Raw genomic sequence first — 25162 nt, forward strand, 5'->3', positions numbered from 1 at the left:
CTTACTGCCGGGCTTCCTAGGCTTGCGGATAGCAGCCTGTTCTGGGGGCTGGGCTTCCCCCGCCCCAGCCCCACGCCTGGGGGAAAATAATTTTTTTCTTTATTTCCCCCCCCCAAAAAAACTAGGTGCGCCCTATGGGGCGAAAAATACGGTAAATGTTCTTAAAAGGAAGCAGGAAGTGGGATATTCAGGTGCTTGAATTATGGAGTGTAACTCTCTGCTTCATCTGGCATTTGTTTTCTGAGGCTCCGGTTCCTTATTGGGATATTTGGTTGCCAGTTGTGAAATGGGCTTCCCTTAGCATCTAACTGTTAATCTCTCTTCCCGACTGACCACAGACGGATAGAGGAGAGAGCACGAAGGGACAAGAAGAGCTTGCTAAAATCCCACTTCCCTCCTAACATGGCTGCTAAAGGTACAGGAGCCCTGTTGCCCCCCTTTGCTAAATCCTGCTGTGTCACAATACCTGAAGACCTGCTAAAAACAGCGGGCAGGTGACGAGTACAGGTGAAAAGGCCCAGGAGATAGTCACAGCTGCCTTGTCTTCTGATTCAGCCGTGATTTTTTGCAACGTAACAGTATTTGAGAGAAGCAACAGTGGCCGACGGCAAATTTTGGGTGTGTGCCTCTCTTCTTTTCTTTTGGAATGTCAAAGGAGGGAGTGTTGCACATTGTCTCTGCTGAAACAGGTTCTGCAGGGAATTTGCATGGTTTCAAAATCTGATTGACCAGAGGTGACAGACAAATGAAACGGGAAGGGGAAACTCCCTTTAAAAAATGCCATTTGGAACTTTTTAGTCCGTTATCAGTCTCCTGCCAAATGGGTAAAGAAAAGGTGTTCGCAGGAATTGCCTGGGTCCTGTCAAAAATCCACACTAAAACGCTTTGTGCAAATTTTTAAACAGCATCTGGGAAACTGCTTAGGACAAGTAGAAACTGGTTGCCATCCACTGGCAGCAGGAACAGGCATCTGTGTGGGGTTTTTAAATCATGAATATACAGTTCAAGAGAAGAAGGTGCATTCTTTAATATGCTTTGAAATGCTGAAATGCTGTTATTTTGGCACAGGAAATACTGTGTGTGTGTGTGTGTGTGTGTGTAAATGAATTGCTATTTTGTACTGCAAAACTATAATATAAATTAACTAAAATGTAAGATTCCCTTCTGCCCTGCTGTCAATGAAGCTCTCGGTGCTGCACCAACCTTTTCTTCCATCTCAGATGAAATGTTGCAGGTATAGCTTGGGGGGTCGACCCTCTGGCATCTCCTCTCTTCACTGTGCATGGCCCAGGAGTTGGCAAAAATGTAGGGGTCCTCTTCCAGAGTTCCTGCAGTTGCAAGGAGGAAAAGAGGCCATTACTTGAATATGACAATTTGCTTAGAGTTCTCTGATCAAGAATGAAGCTTAAGTGTAATGGTTCTAGGGGTTGCTCGTGCGTAAACCAGTGCAACACCTGGCTGGGTTGCCTGAGTGAACCTTTTCTGTCCGGACAGCCACTCACCTGTGGATGTCTCAATCGCTGGCAGAATCCATCAGTGGGCATTTCTTGAACTTCTTCCAGCAAAGAAGCTCTTTGACGCCTAGTCTCCTCCTACTCTCCCTGCGCGGAAGTCTTCTGCGCAAGGAGGGTGTAGGCAGTGGAGGACCCTTACTCTCCCCGCTGGTCCCTGACAAGGAGTCATGGGACCGCCTTGCCGATTCCCCCATCTGCCCCCCTTCTCCACTGGTGCTATGCTGATTCTCTTCCCCAGAAGATGGGCTGCCTCTCCCCATCCCGGGACGCTCTCTGGGACCCCTCCGGAGCCCGCTCTCTCCCTCCGGCCCTGATGGCAGTTCCCTGACATTAAGCAAATGAAACTTCCTTCCTCAATGGCCAATTGTGCTGGATAGTTTTCTGCAGACAAGCAGGTAAAACACACAATTTAAAATCTTCTGCCCAAAGTGCACAATTGTCTTCTAAACATGTTCCCACAATGTGATCCTTAGAATGATAACACATCTGAAATGTAACTGCAAAATACCTCCTTATAAAGGTTGGAACTGTTTACTGAGGGAGCTTATTATAAAAAGAAGACATCAGAACTCCAGAGAGCATCACATTTCATTATTAACCTAATTTAATTTAAAACAACAAGTGATGAAAACTTGCCTACGTTAACCGGTTACAGGTCCTATGAACAGCACTATTTAGAGTGATTATTTGTACAGTGGTACCTCGGGTTACATACGCTTCAGGTTACAGACTCTGCTAACCCAGAAATAGTGCTTCAGGTTAAGAACTTTGCTTCAGGATGAGAACAGAAATAGTGCTCAGGTGGCGCGGCAGCAGCAGGAGGCCCTATTAGCTAAAGTGGTGCTTCAGGCTAAGAACAGTTTCAGGTTAAGTACGGACCTCTGGAACGAATTAAGTACTTAACCTGAGGTTACCGCTGTATATATAAAAGTAAAAGCATGTCTGGCGGTTGTGGTGGACTGAAACAAAGTGGCTTGGATGTAATCAGTTTGAGAAGCAACCAGCAAAGAGAAGATGTAGTTAGAGGAATTACTGCTCACCAGAACTCATGCAGAGTAGAGTTTGCTGTCCGGCGGAGCGCCAGGTCCACGTGGGGCAATCTTTGGACTGTCCTCCCAGCCATTGGAGGGAAGCCAGGGCCTCCCTCTTTGGCCAGGCAGACTGGAGCCAAAACCCCATTTAAACAGGCCAAGCAGAGGAGTTGGGGTGTGTGGTTGCAGCCTCTTATAAGAGCAGGCTGCACCCACCCCTCCCTCTTTCTTGAGGAACAACTGGCAGAGAGAAGGTGTGGTTAGAGCAGTGGTTCCCAACCTTTTTTTGGCCATGCCCCACCTAAGCATCTCTAAAATCCTGGTCCCCACCCCGCCCCCCCGGATGTATATTTCTTATTATTAAAAAAGTGAACTCCTATTCACATGGAGGAAGCCTAAAAGGCCATTAACTGTTAATAACTCATTCTTGAATTGCCCCCCCTAAAAATCGAATTGCCCCCAAAACATGGCTACCTATGTGAAAACCACATCCATTGAAGCACAAAGAAACATCCACACCTAATGCACACATTATTATTATTATTATTATTATTATTATTATTATTATTATTATTACTACTACTACTACTACTACTATTATCATTGCTGTTTCAGAATTTTAATAAAAGTCAGACTTCCCTCATTAGCAGGGGGCAAGGGAGATAGGAGGAAAAGACCCTGGATAATTTCACAATGGGAAATTAACAAAATCTTAATGGAGTGCACGGTAAAGGTAAAGGTAAAGGGACCCCTGACCATTAGCTCCAGTTGTGAACAACTCTGGGGTTGCGGCCCTCATCTTGCTTTGCTGGCCGAGGGAGCCAGTGTACAGCTTCTGGGTCATGTGGCCAGCATGACTAAACCGCTTCTGGTGAACCAGAGCAGGGCACGGAAACGCTGTTTACCTTCCCTATTTATCTACTTGCACTTTTACATGCTTTTGAACTGCTAGGTTGGCAGGAGCAGGGACCGAGCAACGGGAGCTCACCCTGTCGCGGGGATTAGAACCTCCGACCTTCTGATCAGCAAGTCCTAGGCTCTGTGGTTTAACCCACAGCCCCACCTGCGTCCTTAATGGAGTGCAAAGAAGGCACTAAAAAAAGGTCCATGTGGAAGCAGCCTCTATGAGCATTGGATGAATAAGAAAGGGAGTAAACGTTGGCTGCAAGAGATTGCCCTCTACCTCTGGAGAAAGCAGGCAGCTTGCCAGCCAACTGCCTGTATTGGCACTCCCCCCACAAAACTTGACAGCTCTGCCAGCAGTTAGCAATATTCCGCCTCTTATTTTGGAATATTTTCGCGGACTTCCCAGTCATGCATACTCCTAAACTGAGTCAGCATTCCACTTTTTTCATATATATTTTTCCAAAAGAAGGATGTTTTTCAGGTACAGGGAATCTACAGGGCTAGAACAAGGTCAGTCAGAAACAATGAAAAGAGACCTTTGGCATTTGGCTGTTAATTTAACAGCCCTTTCCCACTCCTGTAAGAACGCACTCACGGTGTTTTAAAGTGCAAAACATTTTAAGATACACACACACACACACACACCTATTCTGAATTTAGTTTTTAAACTCCACACAATAATACCCAGAGGTTGTTTGTAATGAATTCACGGGGAATTTGAATGCACTGTTTAATAGTTGACTCACACTGAACCTATTTGTCGAAAAGACTTGCTGCCATAGCCACATCTCTACCTCATTTTTCTGTGGACTCCTCTACCCTAACAAGCATTAGCCTCCTAATGTGCTTTTTGCAGGAAATAGCACTTACACAAGGAACCAGGTTGGAAGGACAATTGTTGTCGGGAAACAAGGCTGTGTGGAAAAACCCTCCCCATAGGCCAATCTCCAAATCCAGCTGCTTTTTCTTTTTTTAGAGTTTTATGTACTTTTAGAGTTGTATGTAGTATAGTTACTAAGGCTGCAATGACCAGAATCATAGAATCATAGATTTGTAGAGTTGGAAGGCACCCTGATGATCATCTAGTCCAACTCCCTGAAATGCAGAAATCTGCAGCTGTCCCTTGTAGGGATCAAACCTGCCTTGGTGTTAATCAGCACCATCCTCTAACTGACTGAGCTAATATTTACTTCTGAGCAAATTGCTCCGTAGGAGTTTTCACGCATGAAACTTAAATATACTGGAAGACATGACGAACGAGTTGATTAAAGAGGACATTGATCATAATGTTGGGATAAGTAGGAGCCAGAATTATTTCCAAGAATAAATCCTGCCAGGTGAATCTTATATCCTTTTTAAATTGTTATTGGATTACTAGTTTGGGTTACTGAAATATACTCGCAGTCGAGAGCGGATTTCATGCTCTTTATTCAGCTTATAGTGGTGAGGAGGAGTGACTGTTCCCCCAAAATATCTGCTATAGAAAAGGTATAAGGTAGTATTATCAGCTAATTTACTAATTTCCGCGCCACCGGAGCACAATTTCTGTTCTCATCCTGAAGCAAAGTTCTTAACCCGAGGTACTATTTCTGGGTTGGCGGAGTTTGTAACCTAAAGCCTCTGTAACCTGAAGCTTATGTAACCCAAGGTACCACTGTAAAGGTAAAGGGACCCCTGACCGTTAGGTCTAGTCGCGGCTGACTCTGGGGTTGTGGTGCTCATCTCGCTTTACTGGCCGAGGGAACCGGCGTACAGCTTCCAGGTCATGTGGCCAGCATGACTAAGCTGTTTCTGGTGAACCAGAGCAGCGAACGGAAACACCATTTACCTTCCCACCGGAGCGGTACCTATTTATCTACTTGCACTTTGACATGCTTTCAAACTGCTAGGTTGGCAGGAGCAGGGACCAAGCAACGGGAGCTCACCCCGTTGCAGGGATTCGAACCGCTGACCTTCTGATCGGCAAGCCCTAGGCTTGAGAAGAACTCTGAACACTTTCTCATACACACACACACACACACACACACACACACACACTATAGAAAAGGTATAAGGTAGTATTATCAGCTAATTTACTTTCCTGCTTCAAGTATAGTTGGAAGAAAACCATGCCAAACTGTCCAAATCTCTCCTGAATAATGATGAACCTCACCTTCTTGTGTCATGAAATCATCTTCACCAAAGCTATTCAAGTTGCCACAGAGTCCACAGGTCTTATTGTAGTGCTTGTCCGCAAGAATTATATGAATGTTTCCACTGATATCAGCCTTCACCACAAAGCCATGTTCTTCACTGGATAACTTATAATAACCTGCCTCCATTTCTATAAATACTCCATTGGAGGCATGAGGTATTGAAATCCTATGATTAGAGAAACAAAGATTCCTAAGTATAAGGATGCAGAGAAAAATGCGTTCTTCACAATTTGTTGCCGCTATCAAAATCTTTACCTTCCATCACCTTGAGTCACCGTGCCGTCTAAAAACAAATGAATATCAAAATATTCTCCGAGGTACAGAGAAATACTGTTTCTTTTTCCATTCTGGTAATCACCTGGAAAGAAACAAGATATTATGAGTTTTCTCCCTTCAAAAATGACGCTTGCCCTTTTTAAGAAGTACAGACAGAGCTTAAGGCCAGCCCCATACTGTTTCCTCATGTGCCCATTCACTCGACTTGAACTTGGGCTTAGCATACAGGTTTTGTTTATGGTACTTAGTATGTAGAAATCTATAACACAGCTGTCTTCTGAGTTCTCCCCAAGAGCTGAGGGAGATGCCAGAGCCCTTACCATTGCCTGAGACCATCCGGCAATCATGGCCTCATGCCAACAGGACTGATCTTGCATACAGAAGCTGAGGGGTGATAACAGGGTGCTGCTCCTGTTTGTACAAATTTTAGCAGTAAGCAATCTCAGGGGAAGCAGGGTGATGCTCCAGCTTGGGCATGATCCCACAGAGAGGGTGGGCCTTCATCCTCCATCTGAGTTGCGCTCAGAAACAAAGAATACAGTCACCATCTAAATGAATGCCCTGTTTTGCTGTTGAATTCCTGATGTCCCTTTAGAAACTTTATCCAAGTGCAACACCACTAAAATGATGATTGCATACTAATTAACCTTTAATTATTTCCATTTAGTCAAAACCATTTCACAACTATATTACATTTTCGGTTGGGCCCAATATGCCGCTAAACCTCAGTAAATGGAATTGTGCCATTGTCAAAGAGGACAATGATTTATGATTTCAAAATACTGAACACAGAGGGATGTATGCCAGGAAATCTTTACTGGCCGCCATTCCCTCCAGCTGTTTTGGGACTACGATTCCCATCATCCCTGTCCACTGGTCCTGTTAGCTAAGAATGATGGGAGTTGTAGTCCCAAAACAGCTGGAGGGCCAAGTTTGGCCATCACTGCAGCTAGCACATGCCTACTGTCTGTCTTGAGACCGCTTGTCTCTTCTTCAGGTTTTATGGGCTTGTCAGGATAGCACCAGTGCAATACTGATACTCCCAAGGCAGTCTCATTTTGCATGGAGCCTCTTTGGAATCCTGCCCTATTTCTTCAGGGAGGGGCTGAGGACTAAAGAAAAGGAGCTTGAAGCTGGAATGTAGGCAGCAACGAAATAAATCCTGGGCTTTTGCAGGATTTGGTTGGCAAGAAGCAGTCTTGAGGATCCAAGGACACACATTTTGTTCTTAGAGAAATGATGGTCTTTCAAGGCTAGCCTTGCTTATTCCTCCAAAACCACAACTTGCTTGTCATAATCCCCCATGTCCGTCTTCTCACAAAGAAATTGTCCCTGCAAAAAGCTAGGTCGTTCAGGGAAGTGAAGGAACATGACACGCTTTTAAGTGATGTAAAAGCTTGCAGATTCACTTTTTAGTGCACCGAGATTTGGACAAAATTCATATATAGAATCATAGAATCATAGAGTTGGAAGAGACCCCAAGGGCCATCGAGTCCAACCCCCTGCCAAGCAGGAAACACCATCAGAGCACTCCTGACATATGGTTGTCAAGCCTCTGCTTAAAGATCTCCAAAGAAGGAGACTCCACCACACTCCTTGGCAGCAAATCCCACTGTCGAACAGCTCTTACTGTCAGGAAGTTCTTCCTAATGTTTAGGTGGAATATTCTTTCTTGTAGTTTGGAACCATTGCTCCGTGTCCGCTTCTCTGGAGCAGCAGAAAACAACCTTTCTCCCTCCTCCATGTGACATCCTTTTATATATTTGAACATGGCTATCATATCACCCCTTAACCTCCTCTTCTCCAGGCTAAACATGCCCAGCTCCCTTATATAATTCCTGCCCAAGCAGGGCTTCTCCTACTATTAGGCAGAACATGCTAGGGTGCTGTTGTGGTTTACAGCAGGGGTCAGCAAACTTTTTCAGCAGGGGGCCGATCCACTGTCCCTCAGACCTTTGGGGGGGGCTGGACTATGTGGGGGGGGGGAGAACGAATTCCTATGCCCCACAAATAACCCAGAGATGCATTTTTAATAAAAGCACACATTCTACTCATGTAAAAACACACTGGTTCCTGGACTGTCTGTGGGCCAGATTTAGAAGGCGATTGGGCCGGATCCAGCCCCCGGGCCTTAGTTTGCCTACCCATGGTTTACAGTGTTGAATTAGGACCTGGGAAATGGATTTAAATTCCCACTCCGCAATGAACCTCAGTGGGAGACCTTGAACCATTCAGCCTCTCTACCTAATCTATCTCAAAGGGCAGTTGAGAAGACGAAATGGAGAAGTAGAGGGGACCCATGTACTCCATTTTAAACTCCTTTGGAGGAGAGGTGGGATATAAATAGGTAAAGTAAAAAAGATAAAGGACCTCTGGATGGTTAAATCCAGTCAAAGGTGACTATGGGGTTGCGGCGCTCATCCTGCTTTCAGGCCGAGGGAGCCGGCGTTTGTCCACAGACAGCTTTCCGGGTCATGTGGCCAGCAGGACTAAACTGTTTCTGGCGCAACAGAACACCGTGACAGAAACCAGAGCGCATGGAAATGCCGTTTACCTTCCCACCACAGTGGTACCTATTTATCTACTTGCACTGGTATGTTTTCAAACTGCTATGTTGGCAGGAGCTGAGACAGAGCAACAGGAGATCACCCCGTTGTGTGGATTTGAACAGTCAACCTTTTGATTGGCAAGCCCAAGAGGCTCAGTGGTTTATACCTTTGATATAAATAGAAAGCAACAGACAGGTGGCAATGAAGTGATGGCAGTCAGAGCTGGGTGTGCCCCCCAGTCTGCCCTGCCCCCCTCACCTAGCCTGCTGCCCTCAGACACAGTGGCAACTGCATTCCCATCGCCAGTGAGATTCAGCTGTCGGTCCAGCAGGCCTCCATAAATGGAAGTGAGGGCACCATCTTAGACCTTTGCCCCAGGTAGCAAAATGTCGTGAGCCAGGTTCTGGAAGTGGAATACAAATTGCCCACCTCTTGGCTTGGAAGCCAACAGTCTTGCTGCACCATTTGGACAGCAATTCCTGCCTCCACCTGTCTCATGCTGCCGCCCCCACCCCACACACTTCACAAACATCTGCCACAAGGCTGGAAAAGGTAGAAAAGCCTATTGGCTAGATGTTAAAATCCAGAGAACAAAGTGGTTACAGATACCCAGATAACTAGATTGTTAGATTTCATTTACACCTGACTATCAACCACAATTGTGTCCATGCACACAAGTTTGTTCATTCAGAATCCAGTTTGGACTCACCCAAGAGTGAGAAGGATCTCGTGTGACAGTCTCCAGCAAGCAGATAACTGCAGTCACCGGCAAAATCATACAAAGATTCATCAAATGTTTTAATGTGGTGCTCTCCAAAAAGGCTACATTGTGCAAAAGGTTCAACATCTGCAAAAGAAAAAATAATAATGATATAGCATGTCCAAAATATTGAAGTGCAAATCTCGAGGGATGGCTGTGTTTCAGTTTGCATATTGAAACAGTGCTAATTTAACTCATGCTTTTGTTTATTCAAATGGCCCTTGCCATCCAGCAAACACAAGACTGTGCAAATTCCTCTCATATTAATCAATTGTACAACAATAAAGGTAAAGGGACCCCTGACCGTTAGGTCCAGTCGCAGACAACTCTGGGGTTGCTTCGCTCATCTTGCTTTATTGGCCGAGGGAGCCGGCGTACAGCTTCCAGGTCATGTGGCCGGCATGGCGAACCAGAGCAGCGCACGGAAATGCTGTTTACCTTCCCACCGGAGCGGTACCTATTTATCTACTTGCACTGGTGTGCTTTTGAAGTGCTAGGTGGGCAGGAGCAGGGACCGAGCAACGGGAGCTCACTCCGTCGCAGGGATTCGAACCACCGACCTTTCAATCGGCAAGCCCTAGGCTCTGTGGTTTAACCCACAGTGCCACCCGCGTCCCTTGTCTATCAAATATAGTCTTAGATTAATTTAACTCTCCCTCCTGCACTGGTACCAAATTAACAAAATCAACCTCATCAAAGAACTGAACACCTTACAGTGTGAAGGAGGCAAAAAAGAGCAGTGCCAAGTGCCAAGCAGGAGACCTCCCCCCCCCCCGGCAAAAATATCCTACTCAGCCCCAGAAAAGGCAGCAACAGAAACCCCCACTGTAAAGTGGGTGCCGGAGGGTTTTGCGATGAGGAGGAGGAAGTGGGCAGCCTGAAATGCAGAGTTGCATTGCCCCCTCTTCATTTGATATTCCAAAAGCAATGACAAACCCGGACAGCATCTTAAAAAGCAGAGACATCTCCTTGCCAACAAAGGTCCGTATAGTTAAAGCTATGGTTTTCCCAGTAATGATGTATGGAAGTGAGAGCTGGACCATAAAGAAGGCTGATCGCTGAAGAATTGATGCTTTTGACTGATGGTGCTGGAGGAGACTCTTGAGAGTCCCATGGACTGCAAGAAGATCAAACCTATCCATTCTGAAGGAAATCAGCCCTGAGTGCTCACTGGAAGGACAGATCCTGAAGCTGAGGCTCCAATACTTTGGCCGCCTCATGAGAAGAGAAGACTCCCTGGAAAAGACCCTGATGTTGGGAAAGATGGAGGGCACAAGGAGAAGGGGACGACAGAGGACAAGATGGTTGGATAGTGTTCTGGAAGCTACCAGCATGAGTTTGACCAAACTACAGGAGGCAGTGGAAGACAGGAGTGCCCGGCGTACTCTGGTCCATGGGGTCACGAAGAGTTGGACACGACTAAACGACTAAACAACAACAACAACAAACCTTTTGGCCAAAAATCTACCTCTCTCTGGAAGAGACCAACACGAGCCTCTTCTGAGGAGGAGGGAGTGAGAATGCCATCTTCAATAGGAGCCTTAAAAGCAATCTAAAACTTTTCCTTTGTAGCTTGGCCACCTGTGCTACAGAAGATCGCTCAGAGGGAAGAGAATCTTGAAGTTACCACCTGTTTGTTGATGGGCAGTCGCTCCCAGCACCTTTCTGCAGGGATTGGCTGTGTGATGGTGTTTCCTACAGGGAACTTGGTTGTGCAACCAATTCAATGGGCTTTGTATCGCTGCCTATCAGCTGGTAGGCGGAGGCATCAAGCCTGCTGGCATTCCCTGTACTGGGCAGGGGTTGGCTGTGCTAGCAAGTACCCTATGGGAATTGTGCACCAGAAGTTGGCCTATCTACCCCACACCTGGCATCACATATGACAAGAGGTGTGGGGCAGGTGCACATGGTCTGGGGAAAGCAGCCTAACAGGCCGTATAGGTGCCTCTATCAGGCTAGTGAGACCCACAGGCTCCGCAAGGACAAGAAAGGGCGATAGAAGCTGTAAACATAATGGACGAAGGGACAGGATTGTCCATCGAATTGCCCTATGCTGGTTGGGTTTGCACTGATGTTTTCTCAAAGGAAAAGGAGCAGCAGAAAAAGGGAGGAGAATGGAAGAATGATGGTTTGATGGCTGCACCATCTGGGTGATCAGTAAAAAGTGAGTAAACTAGGATAGGGATTCTGGACTAAAAACCCGGTGTGGAAGCAGCTAGCACATCTCGAAAACTGCCAGCCTCTTCTATCTCCATCTAGAAGCTCTTTTTCCCTGCTGGCAATCGCCTTCCAGAAGTGTCTCCAGAGCAACAGATTTCTCCTAGCTTATATAGCCAAGGATAACAGATCTGGCCAGGGGCTATACACTTCGCTAGAGAACAGGTTTAACCATTTTAGCAGTCCTCCTCTTCTCCTGACCCCAGTCTCACAGTAATACATTAGAATACGGTTAGAAGGGACCCCAAGAGTTATTTAGTTCAATCGCATAATAATATGTGTCTGCCTTATCCTCAGTTCAGACCACCAGCCCATTTAGCTCATCCTTGTCTGCTCTGTGGCTCAGCGTGAATAAGCACAAAGGTATGCACTTGGTGTGGAGATGGATTTCTCAATGAAATTGTTGATCCCTTGTTATGTTTGGGCAAGAACGCCAAGACAAAAAATGCAGGGCATGAATTATAAACTTTCTTACCCAGTGCTGAGACAGGCAGAACTAACAGGAGCAGCAACGCTGTAGAGCCTATCATCTAAAAAAGAAACGCAACAGAGTTATTAGAAGTTTTCTCCACCCCTTAATGTATCAAGCTGTAGAGACAACAGTACAAATAGCGAAAGGCTTATGCACATTTTAGTTATATTGAGCATGATCTAGCCAAAGTTAATGCTTTGATATCAATAGGATTGAAAGAGGATTGAAATCAATGGGTCTTTAAAGTGCATAGCCATGCAGTACAACCCTACGCATATTTACAAAGAAGCAAATCTGGTTGGATTAAATGGGATTTATTGCCATGAGAGGGTGCATAGGGTTTTAGGCTTAATCAAATCCCGTTCATTCTTTTTATATTCATTGGCATTCTATTTCTCCTCCATTTGTGCAGGATATTTGGACCCCAAAAATGTGATTTATTAATCGGTCTCTTTCCTCCACCCGCCCCAATCTATATCCAAAAAAATTACATGCTTTGGATTTATTACAAAATATGTATAGGGATGAATTTCTATGGCTTACAACCAGCCATTTTCAGAGCCATGCAGTGACATGAGACAGATGTGTGTGTTGTTCACAATTCCACCAGTTACTCCTGTCCCCTCATCACACCCAATCTTTATTCGTTGGACTGGATCTGCACTGGATTCTACGCACAAACTCTGCAGTGCATGTAGGTGTTTGTATCTAGCCCTTAGAAAATGAAGTGTGCTTTCAGAACTTATGCCTGTTGGAGTGTGCACATACAGACAGGACTGGGGGTGGTGTCAGTGGCCATGATCCTGCCCCCCAATATAACTAAATGTGCTTTGTGTAGGCATCTACACAGGGCTTCAAAAACCAGATTATTTACGTTCCTCTGAATGGGCCTATTGCAGGAAGAAATATCAAGAATGCTGCCCTAACAGGCACAATGAACTACGCATGCTTTCAAATACAGGAAGCTAATAGACTTTAACCAACCTGGAGTGAATACGGATAAGCATTTACCAACTAGTAACTTCTCACAGAGTGTACGTAACCAGTTGGTAGCAAGCAGCCAAGTGTTGCGAAGATTTTTTTACCACTCCTTTCTCCCCCAGATTTCTGAGCAAGTGCAGAAGCATAGTAATATTTTCCTTATCTCTTAGCAGAATTATACAAAGTGGTTTATGAAGTGATTACATGTCCACTGTAGTAAGTTATCCTGCAGCCAGTGCTTCTGTTTGTCTGTGTCCCTATGAAACTGGTATAACAGCCCAGCCAGACTACCACATGCTAACTGCGCTAGTGCAACGCAAACACTTTTGGGGGCAGGTTTGGGGAAAGGGAGGGGGAAATATGCAGTTGATTGAATTATGTCATCAGTTACATGGAATAAATTCCCACATGTCTAATTTCACTAATACCAGTGAAACATAAATTTGGTGTATGCATGTATGGAAAATTAAACAAGAACATTTGAAAAAGCATGTCTCATTCAAAAATAGCAAAGAAAACAACAGAATCACAATACTGTAGTACCCCAATGGTGCTTGCAGCGGATGGATTCCTTGCCCATGAGCTGCCAGGCTGCATGTAATAAGTTTCCAAAACTATCCAGCACAAGGTTCTATGAGAGTATAGCTTCAGACTATTATTAATGACTGGGTCCCCGAGGAATCAGTGAAATTTGACGGACAGGCCCCCATTCTGGGTACTAGTATAGAAAAAAACTGTTTGCAATTGGTCCAACTTAAAAGTCTGAATGTGATCTTTAAAAAGAACAGTTGAGACTAAAATCAACTGGAGCATCTTATATTTTGTGTAACAAGTCAGTTCAATGTCACAGTATATTCTGTATCACCACAACCACCCAATGAGATAAAGCCAGACTGAGATGGCTTCTTTCTCCAGGCCATCCAATCTTCTTTACCTCTAAACTGGAATACAGTACAAACCCAGGCCCTCAAATGTACAGCATATACTCCTTGCATCAGAGACATTCTAGAAATCTAAAATTTCCACAACCCTAAGTACACACATGCACTTCCATATTTTAAGCTTGCTTTTTGCCTTTTACCCATTTCTGATTCCATGAATATTTCTTTTGACTACCCACAGCAAATAAAGCCTGAACAACCCAGATGGTAAACAAGTATCAGTTTTCTAAACATTTATCTGTTGTAAATTCCTTCCTAACATTTATAAAGGGTCCACTTAATTATTTTCAACCGATGGACCTGCACTCTGCTGCACCAACGATAATCATAAAATCTGCTGAAATAATAATATAGATACCTTTGCTTCTGTGCAAAATTTAAATTGCCCATCAACAATGTGCTTCTCTAAGGATCGAAACTAGACTCCTGAGGTCCTTAAGCCTCTTCTCCATTAGAATGCCACATTGGAATGGCCTCGGTGGGCTATTTGTTCCTGTTATATAAGCCAGGAACTCTTGTTCACCAAAGGGAAAAGATAAAGGGTGACGGTTGCTTCCGCCAGATTTGCAACACAATGGTGCAACCAGGAAAATCAGTTGCCTTAATGGCTAAAAAATAACAATGAAAGGAAGTTGTATTAAATATCTTTACAAGACAGATAAACCTTTGAAATGATGTGTGCGTCTCTGTGTGTGAGAGCATAAAAGTCTGAGAGACGGTTTGCTTATGCTCTGCAAATAAGACTTTACAACCAGTTGGAAGGAGTGAGATAATAGATTTGGTGATATTGGAAAGCAAAGTGATAGCTCCCAAATAAGACGATGACTGATGCTTATTTTTAAAGAGCTGACAGCTTTCCTAGGGAATAAAAACAGAAGTGGGGCCAATTGACACCTCGCCACTCCCAGGTCAGTAAGTTGGTGTCCTTGGTAATAGGAACCTGTCCTACTACTTAATCTAACCCAGTAACAGGGACACAACCATTCAAGGTCTCAGGCAGAAGGCTGTGCCAGCCTCATTGCCTATCTTCCTTTTAACTAGGTGACCTGGAGACTGAACCTGGGACTTAATGGAAGCCACTAAGAATTGAATGGATGCGGGTGGCGCTGTGGGTTAAACCACAGAGCCTAGGGCTTGTCGATCAGAAGGTCAGCGGTTCAAATCCCCGTGACGGGGTGAGCTCCCGTTGCCCCATACTTCCATGGTGAACTCTTCCTGGATTCACTAGAAGAAAGTTGAGTCTTAAGTGGAGCATACTCACAACCACTGGGCATTATAGTACCTGTGGGTTAAACTACAGAGCCTAGGACTTGCCGATCAGAAGGTCGGCGGTTCGAATCCCCGCGACGGGGTGAGCTCCTGTTGCTCGGTCCCTGATCCTGCCAACCTAGCAGTTCGAAAGCACACCATTACAAGTAGATAAATAGGTGCCGCTCCGGCGTGAAGGTAAACGGGGTTTCCGTGCGCTGCTCTGGTTTGCCAGAAGCAGCTTAGTCATGCTGGCCACATGACCTGGAAGCTGTATGCCGGCTCCCTCGGCCAATAAAGCGAGATGAGCGCCACAACCCCAGAGTCATCCACGACTGGACCTAACGCTCAGGGGTCCCTTTACCTTTACCTTTACTAAGAATTGAACCCACACCTGTCACCTTAGCCCAACTCCTGCCTGTTTCTAGGAAAACAGTCAGTTTGGCTCCTTCCTTTCAAAAAGTCAATGTGTAGCTAGACTTTAGGAATAAGGTATACAGTAACTTGTTTATGAAACATGCAACTTTGAATTTTATACTTAAAAATATTTGTAAACTATTATTATTATTTTATAAAATTTATATGCTTTTTTGTAGAAATAAAATCTCAAAATGGTTTAGACACGAGGTGATTGCGTCAAGTTGGAACGGTCCCTCGTGGCAGATGTTGGAAATGGGTTAGCTCTTTTTTTCCAGGGATCACCAACCTTTTTAAACTCGTGGGCACATTTCAGATTTTAACAGAGTGTTAGGAACCTGTTACAAAATGGCTGTCCTGGAATGGCATGGCAAAACACAAAATTAGAGAGATAACTAGAGCTGGGCAATGTATTGTTACATCGTCAGAAACCGGTTTGAAGTCCACATCATGGTAATGGTTTCATAATATTAAACATGGTGATATATCATGAATCATGATGTGTGTGTGTTATGTAAAAAAAAACCCTGTGATGTGGTTCCTTGTCGCTCTGTACTGTAACAGTTTTTAGGATATGTTAATGGTAAGTTTTAGACCCCTAAGTAGCAGCAATTTCCAGGACATTACTCCTTTACATCTTTATTTCAGACACTGTGATATATCGATATTTCACGGTGTTTAGCTGGTGACACCTGAAGGAGTGTCTCCACCCCCATTGTTCTACCTGGACACTGAGGTCCAGCTCCAAGGTCCTTCTGGCGGCTCCCTCCCTGCGAGAAGTGAGGTTATAGGGAACCAGGCAGAGGGCCTTCTTGATAGTGGCGCCCACCCTGTGGAATGCCCTCCCAGCAAATGTCAAGGAAATAAACAACTACCTGACATTTAGAAGACATCTGAAGTCAGCCCTGTTTAGAGACGTTTTTAATGTTTGATGTTATATTGTGTTTTTAATATTCTGTTGGGAGCTGCCCAGAGTGGCTGGGGAAACCCAGCCAGATAGGTGGGGCATAATTAATTAATTAATTAATTAATTAATATTATTAGATGCTGAAAGCCAGACATCGCTCAGTCCTAGAGACAACCACCCCTAAGACGACCCTTATGGGGCCTCATCTGTGTCCTGCTGGTCCAGATTATGGAGTCACACACTGATGCTGTTGCTGTCTAACAACAACAGGGAGCATTTTTAAGTACAGTGGTACGTCAGGTTACATACGCTTCAGGTTACACATTCCGCTAACCCAGAAATACTGCTTCAGGTTAAGAACTTTGCTTCAGGATGAGAACAAAAATTGTGCTCCGGCGGCACGGCAGCAGCGGGAGGCCCCATTAGCTAAAGTGGTGCTTCAGGTTAAGAACAGTTTCAGGTTAAGAACGGACCTCCGGAACAAATTAAGTACTTAACCCGAGGTACCACTGTACCAGGAAAATATATTTAAGCTGGCCATACCACTCTTATTTCACAGAAATAATTTCAGAACTTACGCCCACCTGGCCTTGGTGTGCATCTGCTAGAAGACAACTTCAGAGGAGGGACCATGGAGCACCCACAGAGAAGTAGAAAATGGGCAGTGCTGGCTGGATTTTGGTGGCAGGAGATAAACACCCAAGACAGGGGCACCAGGAAAATAAGCAGTTTTTGTCCAGTGGCAACATTCAGCAGCCAGGAGAAAAAAAAGACATGGAAAGTGCTGGTTTGATTTTGATGACTGGGAAATATGGTCCAAGGCAGGAGCAGTGGGAAAGGTCACATTTTGGACAGCAAAATTCAACAGGGATAGCAAAATGGACAGCTGATGGGGGAATGTTCAGGGGGGCACAGGTTGGCCACATGTGGTTTATTCTGCTACTTCTGTGCCAGGGTGATGGGAACTGCAATTCTAATTTGTAGGTCAATTGACCAAATGGAATCCCAAATACCCCCCATTTCCTCTTGTGATTAAAGGTGAAGGAACCTCTGACCATTAGGTCCAGTCGTGACCGACTCTGGGGTTGTGGCGCTCATCTCGCTTTACTGGCCGAGGGAGCCGGCGTACAGCTTCCGGGTCATGTGGCCAGCATGACTAAGCCACTTCTGGTGAACCAGAGCAGCGCACGGAAACGCCGTTTACCTTCCCGCCGGAGTGGTACCTATTTATCTACTTGCACTTTGAGGTGCTTTCGAACTGCTAGGTTGGCAGGAGCAGGGACCGAGCAACGGGAGCTCACCCCATTGCGGGGATTCGAACCACCGACCTTCTGATCGGCAAGTCCTAGGCTCTGTGGTTTAACCCACGGATACTATAATGCCCAGTGGTTGCGAGTATGTTCCACTTAAGACTCAACTTTCTTCTAGTGAATCCAGGAGGAGTTCACCAAGGAAGTATGGGGCAACCTGTTCATTTATATAGATCTTTGTACCCACAGCAGGAATTCATTGGCTCTTCAGTAACCTTGGCTGCCCGAACAAAAAACAACAGATTCTTTGTAATCTCATGGAAAATTGGCAACTCCTCTGCAATACCAACACCCAGACTTTCAAAACTGCATTTTGAAAGCTGTCTATATTTAGAAAAAAATAAATATGTAAAAGGAAGGAGTAACAAATGAACATCAAGTTTCACGATATTATTCATAAATGCTACGTAAGAGTTATTGCACAGCAAATGGATTGTGCAAATATGTACAAAGGAGTCATATATGAACATCAAGTAGCAGATTATTCATAAGTATTTTGTAACAGGAGTTGCACAGCTACATGCGGAAATTCTGCCTGGTACAACAGACTTTCTAGGGCAATGGCAGTTGTCTTCTCCTGGTTCTACAATGGATCAAGGTTGTAGTCACAGCCAACAATTTAACAAACCTCTGCTGGCAGATGGCTGGCTTTCTCCCTCACACTCTGTTCACGTGCCTTTGCACATTAGTTTTAAATACTAAAATCTGGCAAATGAAGGTTTTTCTTAACTCTGAGATATCTAACAGCAGAAAGTCTACATGCTAAAACAGGTTTCTTTTCAGAAACACAGAACCAGGTCAGTAAAAGCCCCACCGGCAGGAGAGAAGGTGTGAGGAGATACAAAGGGTGTGTGTGTGTGTGTAGAGCTTCACATTTTGATAATCTAGCCAGTCCATAAAAGGATTCATGTTCCATACCCTCCAACATTTCTCCGATGAAAACAGAGATATGCTATTCCATATTTTTATTTACCGTATTTTTTGCTCTATAAGACTCACTTTTTCCCTCCTAAAAAGTAAGGGGAAATGTGTGTGCATCTTATAGAGCGAATGCAGGCTGCGCAGCTATCCCAGAAGCCAGAACAGCAAGAGGGATCGCTGCTTTCGCTGCGCAGAGATCCCTCTTGCTGTTCTGGCTTCTGGGATTCAGAATACTTTTTTTCTTGTTTTCCTCCTCCAAAACTTAGGTGTGTCTTATGGTCTGGTGCGTCTTATAGAGCGAAAAATATGGTATACCCCACCCATCTGACTGGGTTGCCGCAGCCACTCTGGAGAGCTTCCAACATATATAAATACACGATAAAACGTTAAAGATTTTAAAGCTTTCCTGCCTTCAGATATCTTCCAAAGGTTGTATAGTTACTTATCTCATTGGCTTGGTGGGCTCATAACCCCATGCCCACCAACATTTCTTCTCTGAGGAAAATAGGGAGGTCCTAAAGGAAAGCAGGGCATTCCGGGATCAAATCGGGAAGGCTTCTGTAAATCTGGGGCTGTCCCTGGAAAATAGGGACACCTGGAAGGTCAGATGTTCCTTTAACACAGAAAAGTTTTCAGCAAGTTCAGCCTTTTTTCACTCCTACATGACAGGTTTCTCCTGCTGTTGCACAGCTTTTATGTCTATAAGAACCTTGCCCTCCTTTGCACTGCCTTACCCCCCAGTTCTACTACTTCCCTATATAACTTTATCCAGAGTTTAAAGATATTTTCTTAACAAGTTACCACTGTCTTTATCCCTCCCTCCCCAAAGGCACGGCTTTTCAGACAAATGAATAATTCTTCCTCCAGCACAGAGTTCCTGTTGAGCTCTTTTCACTTCATAGTGAAGCAGACAGCTGCTTTGTAAATAAATAGACTCCCCACCCCGCCATGGAAATCACACGGCCCTTTTTCTGATGTTGTGCCTTACCCTAGTACAAGACGGTGCATGTTACTCATTGTGATGGATGATAAAGTCTTGAGACATTCACTGGTCCTAGAAAGAACAATTGGTCCAATTATTGCATTTCTCCCTCTAGGTAATTTCAAATAAAGAGTCTTTTTTTCTGGCTCTATATAACTTCCCCAAATCTTCTTTTCAATCCATATCTCATGAAGTTAATCTCATGAAGTCTGATCACCACCTGACCTTTTAACATTCTGCACTTTATTTTCAAGATTTGGGACCACAAATCTCAACACACAACTAAGTATACACCTGTTATGTATGTATCACCTTTTAAAGGAAGATGAGCCAAACATGCAAGTACATTCATACAAATATTTAAGTCTAGTTTCCACAGACAAATGGTACAGAGATTACAGACAGAAGTATTTTGTAAGACCTGGCACTCTGCCACTCTGGGGCTATTTGCGTGATCACGTGACTCTACTTTTTGGAAATGCTGTATTGCAGGGTGGGAAATTGCTGGTCATGTGTGTTGTGTGATAGCATGTTGTTGTTGTTTAGTCGTGTCCAACTCTTCGTGACCCCCTGGACCAGAGCACGCCAGGCACTTCTGTCTTCCACTGCCTCCCGCAGTTTGGTCAAACTCATGCTGGTAGCCTCGATAACACTATCCAGCCATCTCATCCTCTGTCTTCCCCTTCTCCTTGTGCCCTCCATCTTTCCCAACATCAGGGTCTTTTCCAGGGAGTCTTCTCTTCTCATGAGGTGGCCAAAGTACTGGAGCCTCAGCTTCAGGATCTGTCCTTCCAGTGAGCACTCAGGGTTGATTTCCTTAAGAATGGATGCGTTTGATCTTCTTGCAGTCCATGGGACTCTCAAGAGTCTCCTCCAGCACCATAACTCAAAAGCATCCATTCTTTGGCGATCAGCCTTCTTTATGGTCCAGCTCTCACTTCCATACATCACTACTGTGATAGCATAGGATACCAGAATCTCTCTCTCCATTTGCTGCTGGTGCATGCGACATCCTTCCTTAAAGCTAGGCAACTTAAGAGGGATGATTGACAGTTAGTGGAGCACTCTCTTTCAAGGAAGCTTCTCTTTCATTACTGATCTTCTCCTTGAGGAGCCACAGACACCTTTCCAAGAAAGCCCCAGGGCTCTTAGGAACAGAGTTTAAAAACACTACAATTCCCATCATCCCTGACCACTGGTCCTGTTAGCTAGGGATCATGGGAGTTGTAGGCCCAAACATCTGGAGGGCCACAAGTTGGGGATCCCTGGTGTAAACAATGCTGTGGCAGTAACCTGCTAAAAGCTGTGCATTGTGTGTACTCCACCTCATATAGATGTAAACAGCTATTACAAATAGACAAGGATTAGCAACAGCTAGAAATAACATTCACCTCCTTTTTTTCAAAAAAAGTAAGATGTTGTAAAATATCTCATATATGCATATATTAATGTGACAAAGATTCATCTTTGCAGCATTCAAGCCAGATATTCTGGGGTGACGGGATGTAAAATCAGGTGGTTACAATCTCCTCTCTAGAAGGTTCTCAGCTTCTTGTTTACAGTGCAGCCGTTACTCTAGTGTGAGAGAGGAGGTATAATCACCTTTGTTTGTGAACACTGGGGACATTACTTTCATTAATGAGCAGTTAACTGGCAATGGCGTGTGGCCCTACGTTTTGTTAAAACAATTTCCAAACTTCATTTATCCAAAAGCATCACCACCTGCTCTACACACTAAAACTGAAACAGGTGTCAGACAGAAAAATTAGTATGTTCCCCTACAATTTCAACATTTGCCCTATTTCTGCTGAACTGTGCCTGTTTAATTTCTTTGTGTCATGTCGCTAGGCTCCTCCACCAACAGAAGCCCTCTCAGGACCTGCTTCTCCCTCTGAGTATGACAGCCAAAGGAAAGCAGGGCTTGCGCCTTGGGCAGTTCCATGGCGGAAGTGATTTCAGCAGGGATAAGAAAAGCTGACTTGCTCCAAATTCCATCTTCCAGAGCTCTGTTCTCTTGGCAACTGGTTATCTGGAATAAAGTGGGTTTGTTTCATGGGTTGTTGTTGTTGTTTAAAGAAAGCTTGGTGCAGTTGGCCCATTAAGTGTTTGTTCTGAGCTGAATAATGGAGAAGCAAGAGCTGTTGGGGTGTTGATGCTATGAGCCTTTCCCCAATCCTGTGCTCAAGTTGTATATATGTGCAAATAAAACCATGTACCCCAAAGACACCAAAGTCTCCAATGACCTTCATTCCAAGAATACAGAACCCTGGCACCTTAAATCAGCACGTAACAAACACTATGATCACATGGAATGATAGGGCGATTTCCTCCTGGTCCTTTCTGATGCAGACAAATTTGGTCTTAATTGAGCCCCTCCAACAAGCGCAGTTATACATTTCACTGCTGAGTGTGAGCAAGGTCAGAAGTCCAGTGGCAGAGGCTGATGAGCCAGTCCAGCTATTTCTCTATATGTGGTGATGATGAAGAAAGTTGTTTAGCAGTCACAGTTACGATGATGATGATGATGATGATGACGACGACGACGATATTGTATTGTTTATACTCTGTCCATCTGGCTGGGTTTCCTCAGCTACTCTGGAGAAGTATGTGCCAACATTCAAAATGACAGAATTGCTGAATGGATTTTAAAAGGTAGGACCACACAGGAATTAAAAGGTTAAGTTCCATCATAAATTAGTTGCTCCCCCTCCCTTAACTGCCTCATTGGTGAACCCTCCCAGTAACCTGAAAGAGACTAGGGTCCACTTCATTAGAAAATTGAAATCCTAAATTAGATTGATTTCCACCACTGTTGCTGCTTATTATTGTTATAGTAAAATGGTAAAGGGACCCCTGACTGTTAGGTCCAGTTGCGGACGACTCTGGGGTTATGGCACTTATCTTGTTTTAGTGGCCGAGAGAGCTTGACTAAGCCGCTTCTGGCGAAACCAGAGCAGCGCACGGAAACGCTGTTTACCTTCCCGCTGGAGTGGTATCTATTTATCTACTTGCACTTTGACATGCTTTCGAACTGCTAGGTGGGCAGGAGCTGGGACCGAGCAACGGGAGCTCACCCCGTCTCAGGGATTCGAACTGCCGACCTTCTGATCAGCAAGCCCTAGGCTCTGTGGTTTAGACCACAGCGCCACCCGCATTTTATAGTACTTAAGCACTAAGCAATTGTTTATAGTACTAAACTACTGATAATTAATAATAATAAAAGTTCAAGCTCACAACCTAATAAAAGTTAAAAGTACAAGAAGGAAGGGAGAGCAAGAGGACTATGCCAATGCTGAAGGGAAAATAATATCACAACAGAAGCAAAAGCAATCATTACATTGAAAACTAGGATCCAAAGAGAATCTGGATTGGGCTGCTTCCCATAACCCACAGCTTGAGTCCAAACTAAGGACTGCAGTTGCTTTTGCAAAATGAAATTCAACTGGGTCCTGTAGACACAGAACAGCCCGCTACAACAGCAGCAAGAATACTCATCACAAAGTATTGGAAGACACAAGATCTACCCACCTTGGAAGAATGGCAGATGAAAGTGATAGACTATATGGAACTGGCGGAAATGACTGGCAGAATCCGAGACCAGGGAGAAGAGTTGGTGGAAGAAGATTGGAAGAAATTTAAAGACTATTTGCAGAAACATTGTAAAATTAATGAATGTTAAAATGACGCTGGATTGAAATGAAACGGCTTTAGCAACAAGGTTAAAAAGAGTATGTAAAAATGGATTGATAATCAGATGAAAATACGAAGCTATAATATTTTAAGATATAGAATCAAGACAAAAACAAAGAGGGAAAGGATTTGCTGAATCATTTATGTGAACTGGAATACAAAAAAGGGAGGTGTGAGGAGGTCAGGAAACAAGTAAACAAAATATAAGACATGAAAAGATTGATTTTTTAATTGTTTTTTATTTTACATGTATTTTGTATTTTTCCTTCGTATCTTTTTTATTTTTACCTTTTCTTTTTTTATTCTCTAATTACTTTTTTTTTCTGTCTGTAAAACTTCAATAAATATCATTTTAAAAAAAAATAGACACAGAACAGCCAACTTCATGTCCAGGGCTTTAGCTGAGATTCCTGCATCGCAGGGGTCTGAACTAGATGGCCATCAAGGTCTCTTCCAACTCTACAATTCCATGACTCTATGAAGTCATGTGCTTTAAATGTGCACTGGCTGAATAGTGTGGATCTGCTCTGAAGCTGCCCTCAGTCTATGAATGCTGCTGCCTACACAAGCTTCTTGCCTGCATTTCACAGGGATGACGTTGGTGTCTAGTATCCAGTTCCTTTTTGGAAATAGTGTCTGAATAGCCTGAATCAGGAACTGATACTCACACAAAAAAGACCAGGAGACTGTCCTCTTCTCTGCAATGAAACTGCATTATGTAACACACATTAACACATGATGACCTCAGGCCATGCTTATGAATAGGGAACCGGGGAATTTTCATTCTAAAATTCCCTGCAAGCACTGCGACTGGTCCACACTTTGTTTTGATGGAAGATTTTACCCGTTGCTCTTCACAATGCCAATAATTGCCAGTACACACACGCAATATACGGTAGGTATAAATGAGGAACTGGAGTTGTCAGCCCCAAAGTACCGTGTTTTTCGCTCTATAAGATGCACCAGACCACAAGACGCACCTAGTTTTTGGAGGAGGAAAACAAGAAAGAAAATATTCTGAATCTCAGAAGCCAGAACAGCAAGAGGGATCACTGCGCAGCGAAAGCAGCGATCCCTCTTGCTGTTCTGGCTTCTGGGATAGCTACACAGCCTGCATTCGCTCCATAAGATGCACACACATTTCCCCCTACTTTTTAGGAGGGGAAAAGTGAGTCTTATAGAGCAAAAAATACGGCAACAGGTAAAAGGTAAAGGGGCCCCTGACCATTAGGTCCAGTCGTGGCCGACTCTGGGGTTGCGGCGCTCATCTCGCTTTATTGGCCGAGGGAGCTGGCGTACAGCTTCCGGGTCATTTGGCCAGCATGACTAAGCCGCTTCTGGCGAACCAGAGCAGCGCATGGAAATGCCGTTTACCTTCCCACCAGAGCAGTACCTATTTATCTACTTGCAATGGTGTGCTTTCGAACTGCTAGGTTGGCAGGAGCAGGGACCGAGCAATGGGAGCTCACCCCATTGCGGGGATTCGAACAGCCGACCTTCTGATTGGCAAGTTCTAGTCTCTGTGGTTTAACCCACAGCGCCACCCACATCGCAAAGTAACAGGAGTGAGGCCTTATTGACATATAACACTTGTGCTCAGTGATCAGCAGTGGTTGCTGATTTACTACCAAGTTCAAGGTGTTATTATTTGCATACAAAGCCCTTAGCAACCTAGGGCCAGTTTACCTATGAGATCGCCTTTCCTGACATGTGCCCACCCGACCATTTTGAGTGGTGGAATTGGCACTATGACAGGTGCCACATAATCCCCTTTCCACTTTTGTAAGATCTCAGTCATTTAATGAGGCAGTGGAACTCCCTGCCTATTGAAATCAAGCAGGTGCC

The 25162-nt window shown here is 44.5% G+C and overlaps 1 protein-coding gene across 1 annotated transcript in view; it reads right to left on the reverse strand.

The window, feature by feature from the left end:
- Nucleotides 1-14313, reverse strand: part of VWF (von Willebrand factor) — a 166087-nt gene extending 151774 nt beyond the window's left edge. The window contains exons 1-6 of the mRNA XM_081911652.1: nt 14201-14313; nt 11924-11978; nt 9181-9318; nt 5902-6004; nt 5604-5812; nt 1204-1328 (exon numbers count right to left, since the gene is read on the reverse strand). Of these exons, the coding sequence (XP_081767778.1) occupies nt 1204-1328; nt 5604-5812; nt 5902-6004; nt 9181-9318; nt 11924-11978 (630 nt within the window). The 5' untranslated portion in view covers nt 14201-14313. The remainder of the gene's footprint in view (nt 1-1203; nt 1329-5603; nt 5813-5901; nt 6005-9180; nt 9319-11923; nt 11979-14200) is intronic.
- Between the last annotated feature and the right edge of the window lie 10849 nt (nt 14314-25162).

The sequence above is a fragment of the Podarcis melisellensis genome (genome assembly GCF_964234715.1).
Source record: "Podarcis melisellensis genome assembly, chromosome: 5".
NCBI lineage: Eukaryota > Metazoa > Chordata > Lepidosauria > Squamata > Lacertidae > Podarcis > Podarcis melisellensis.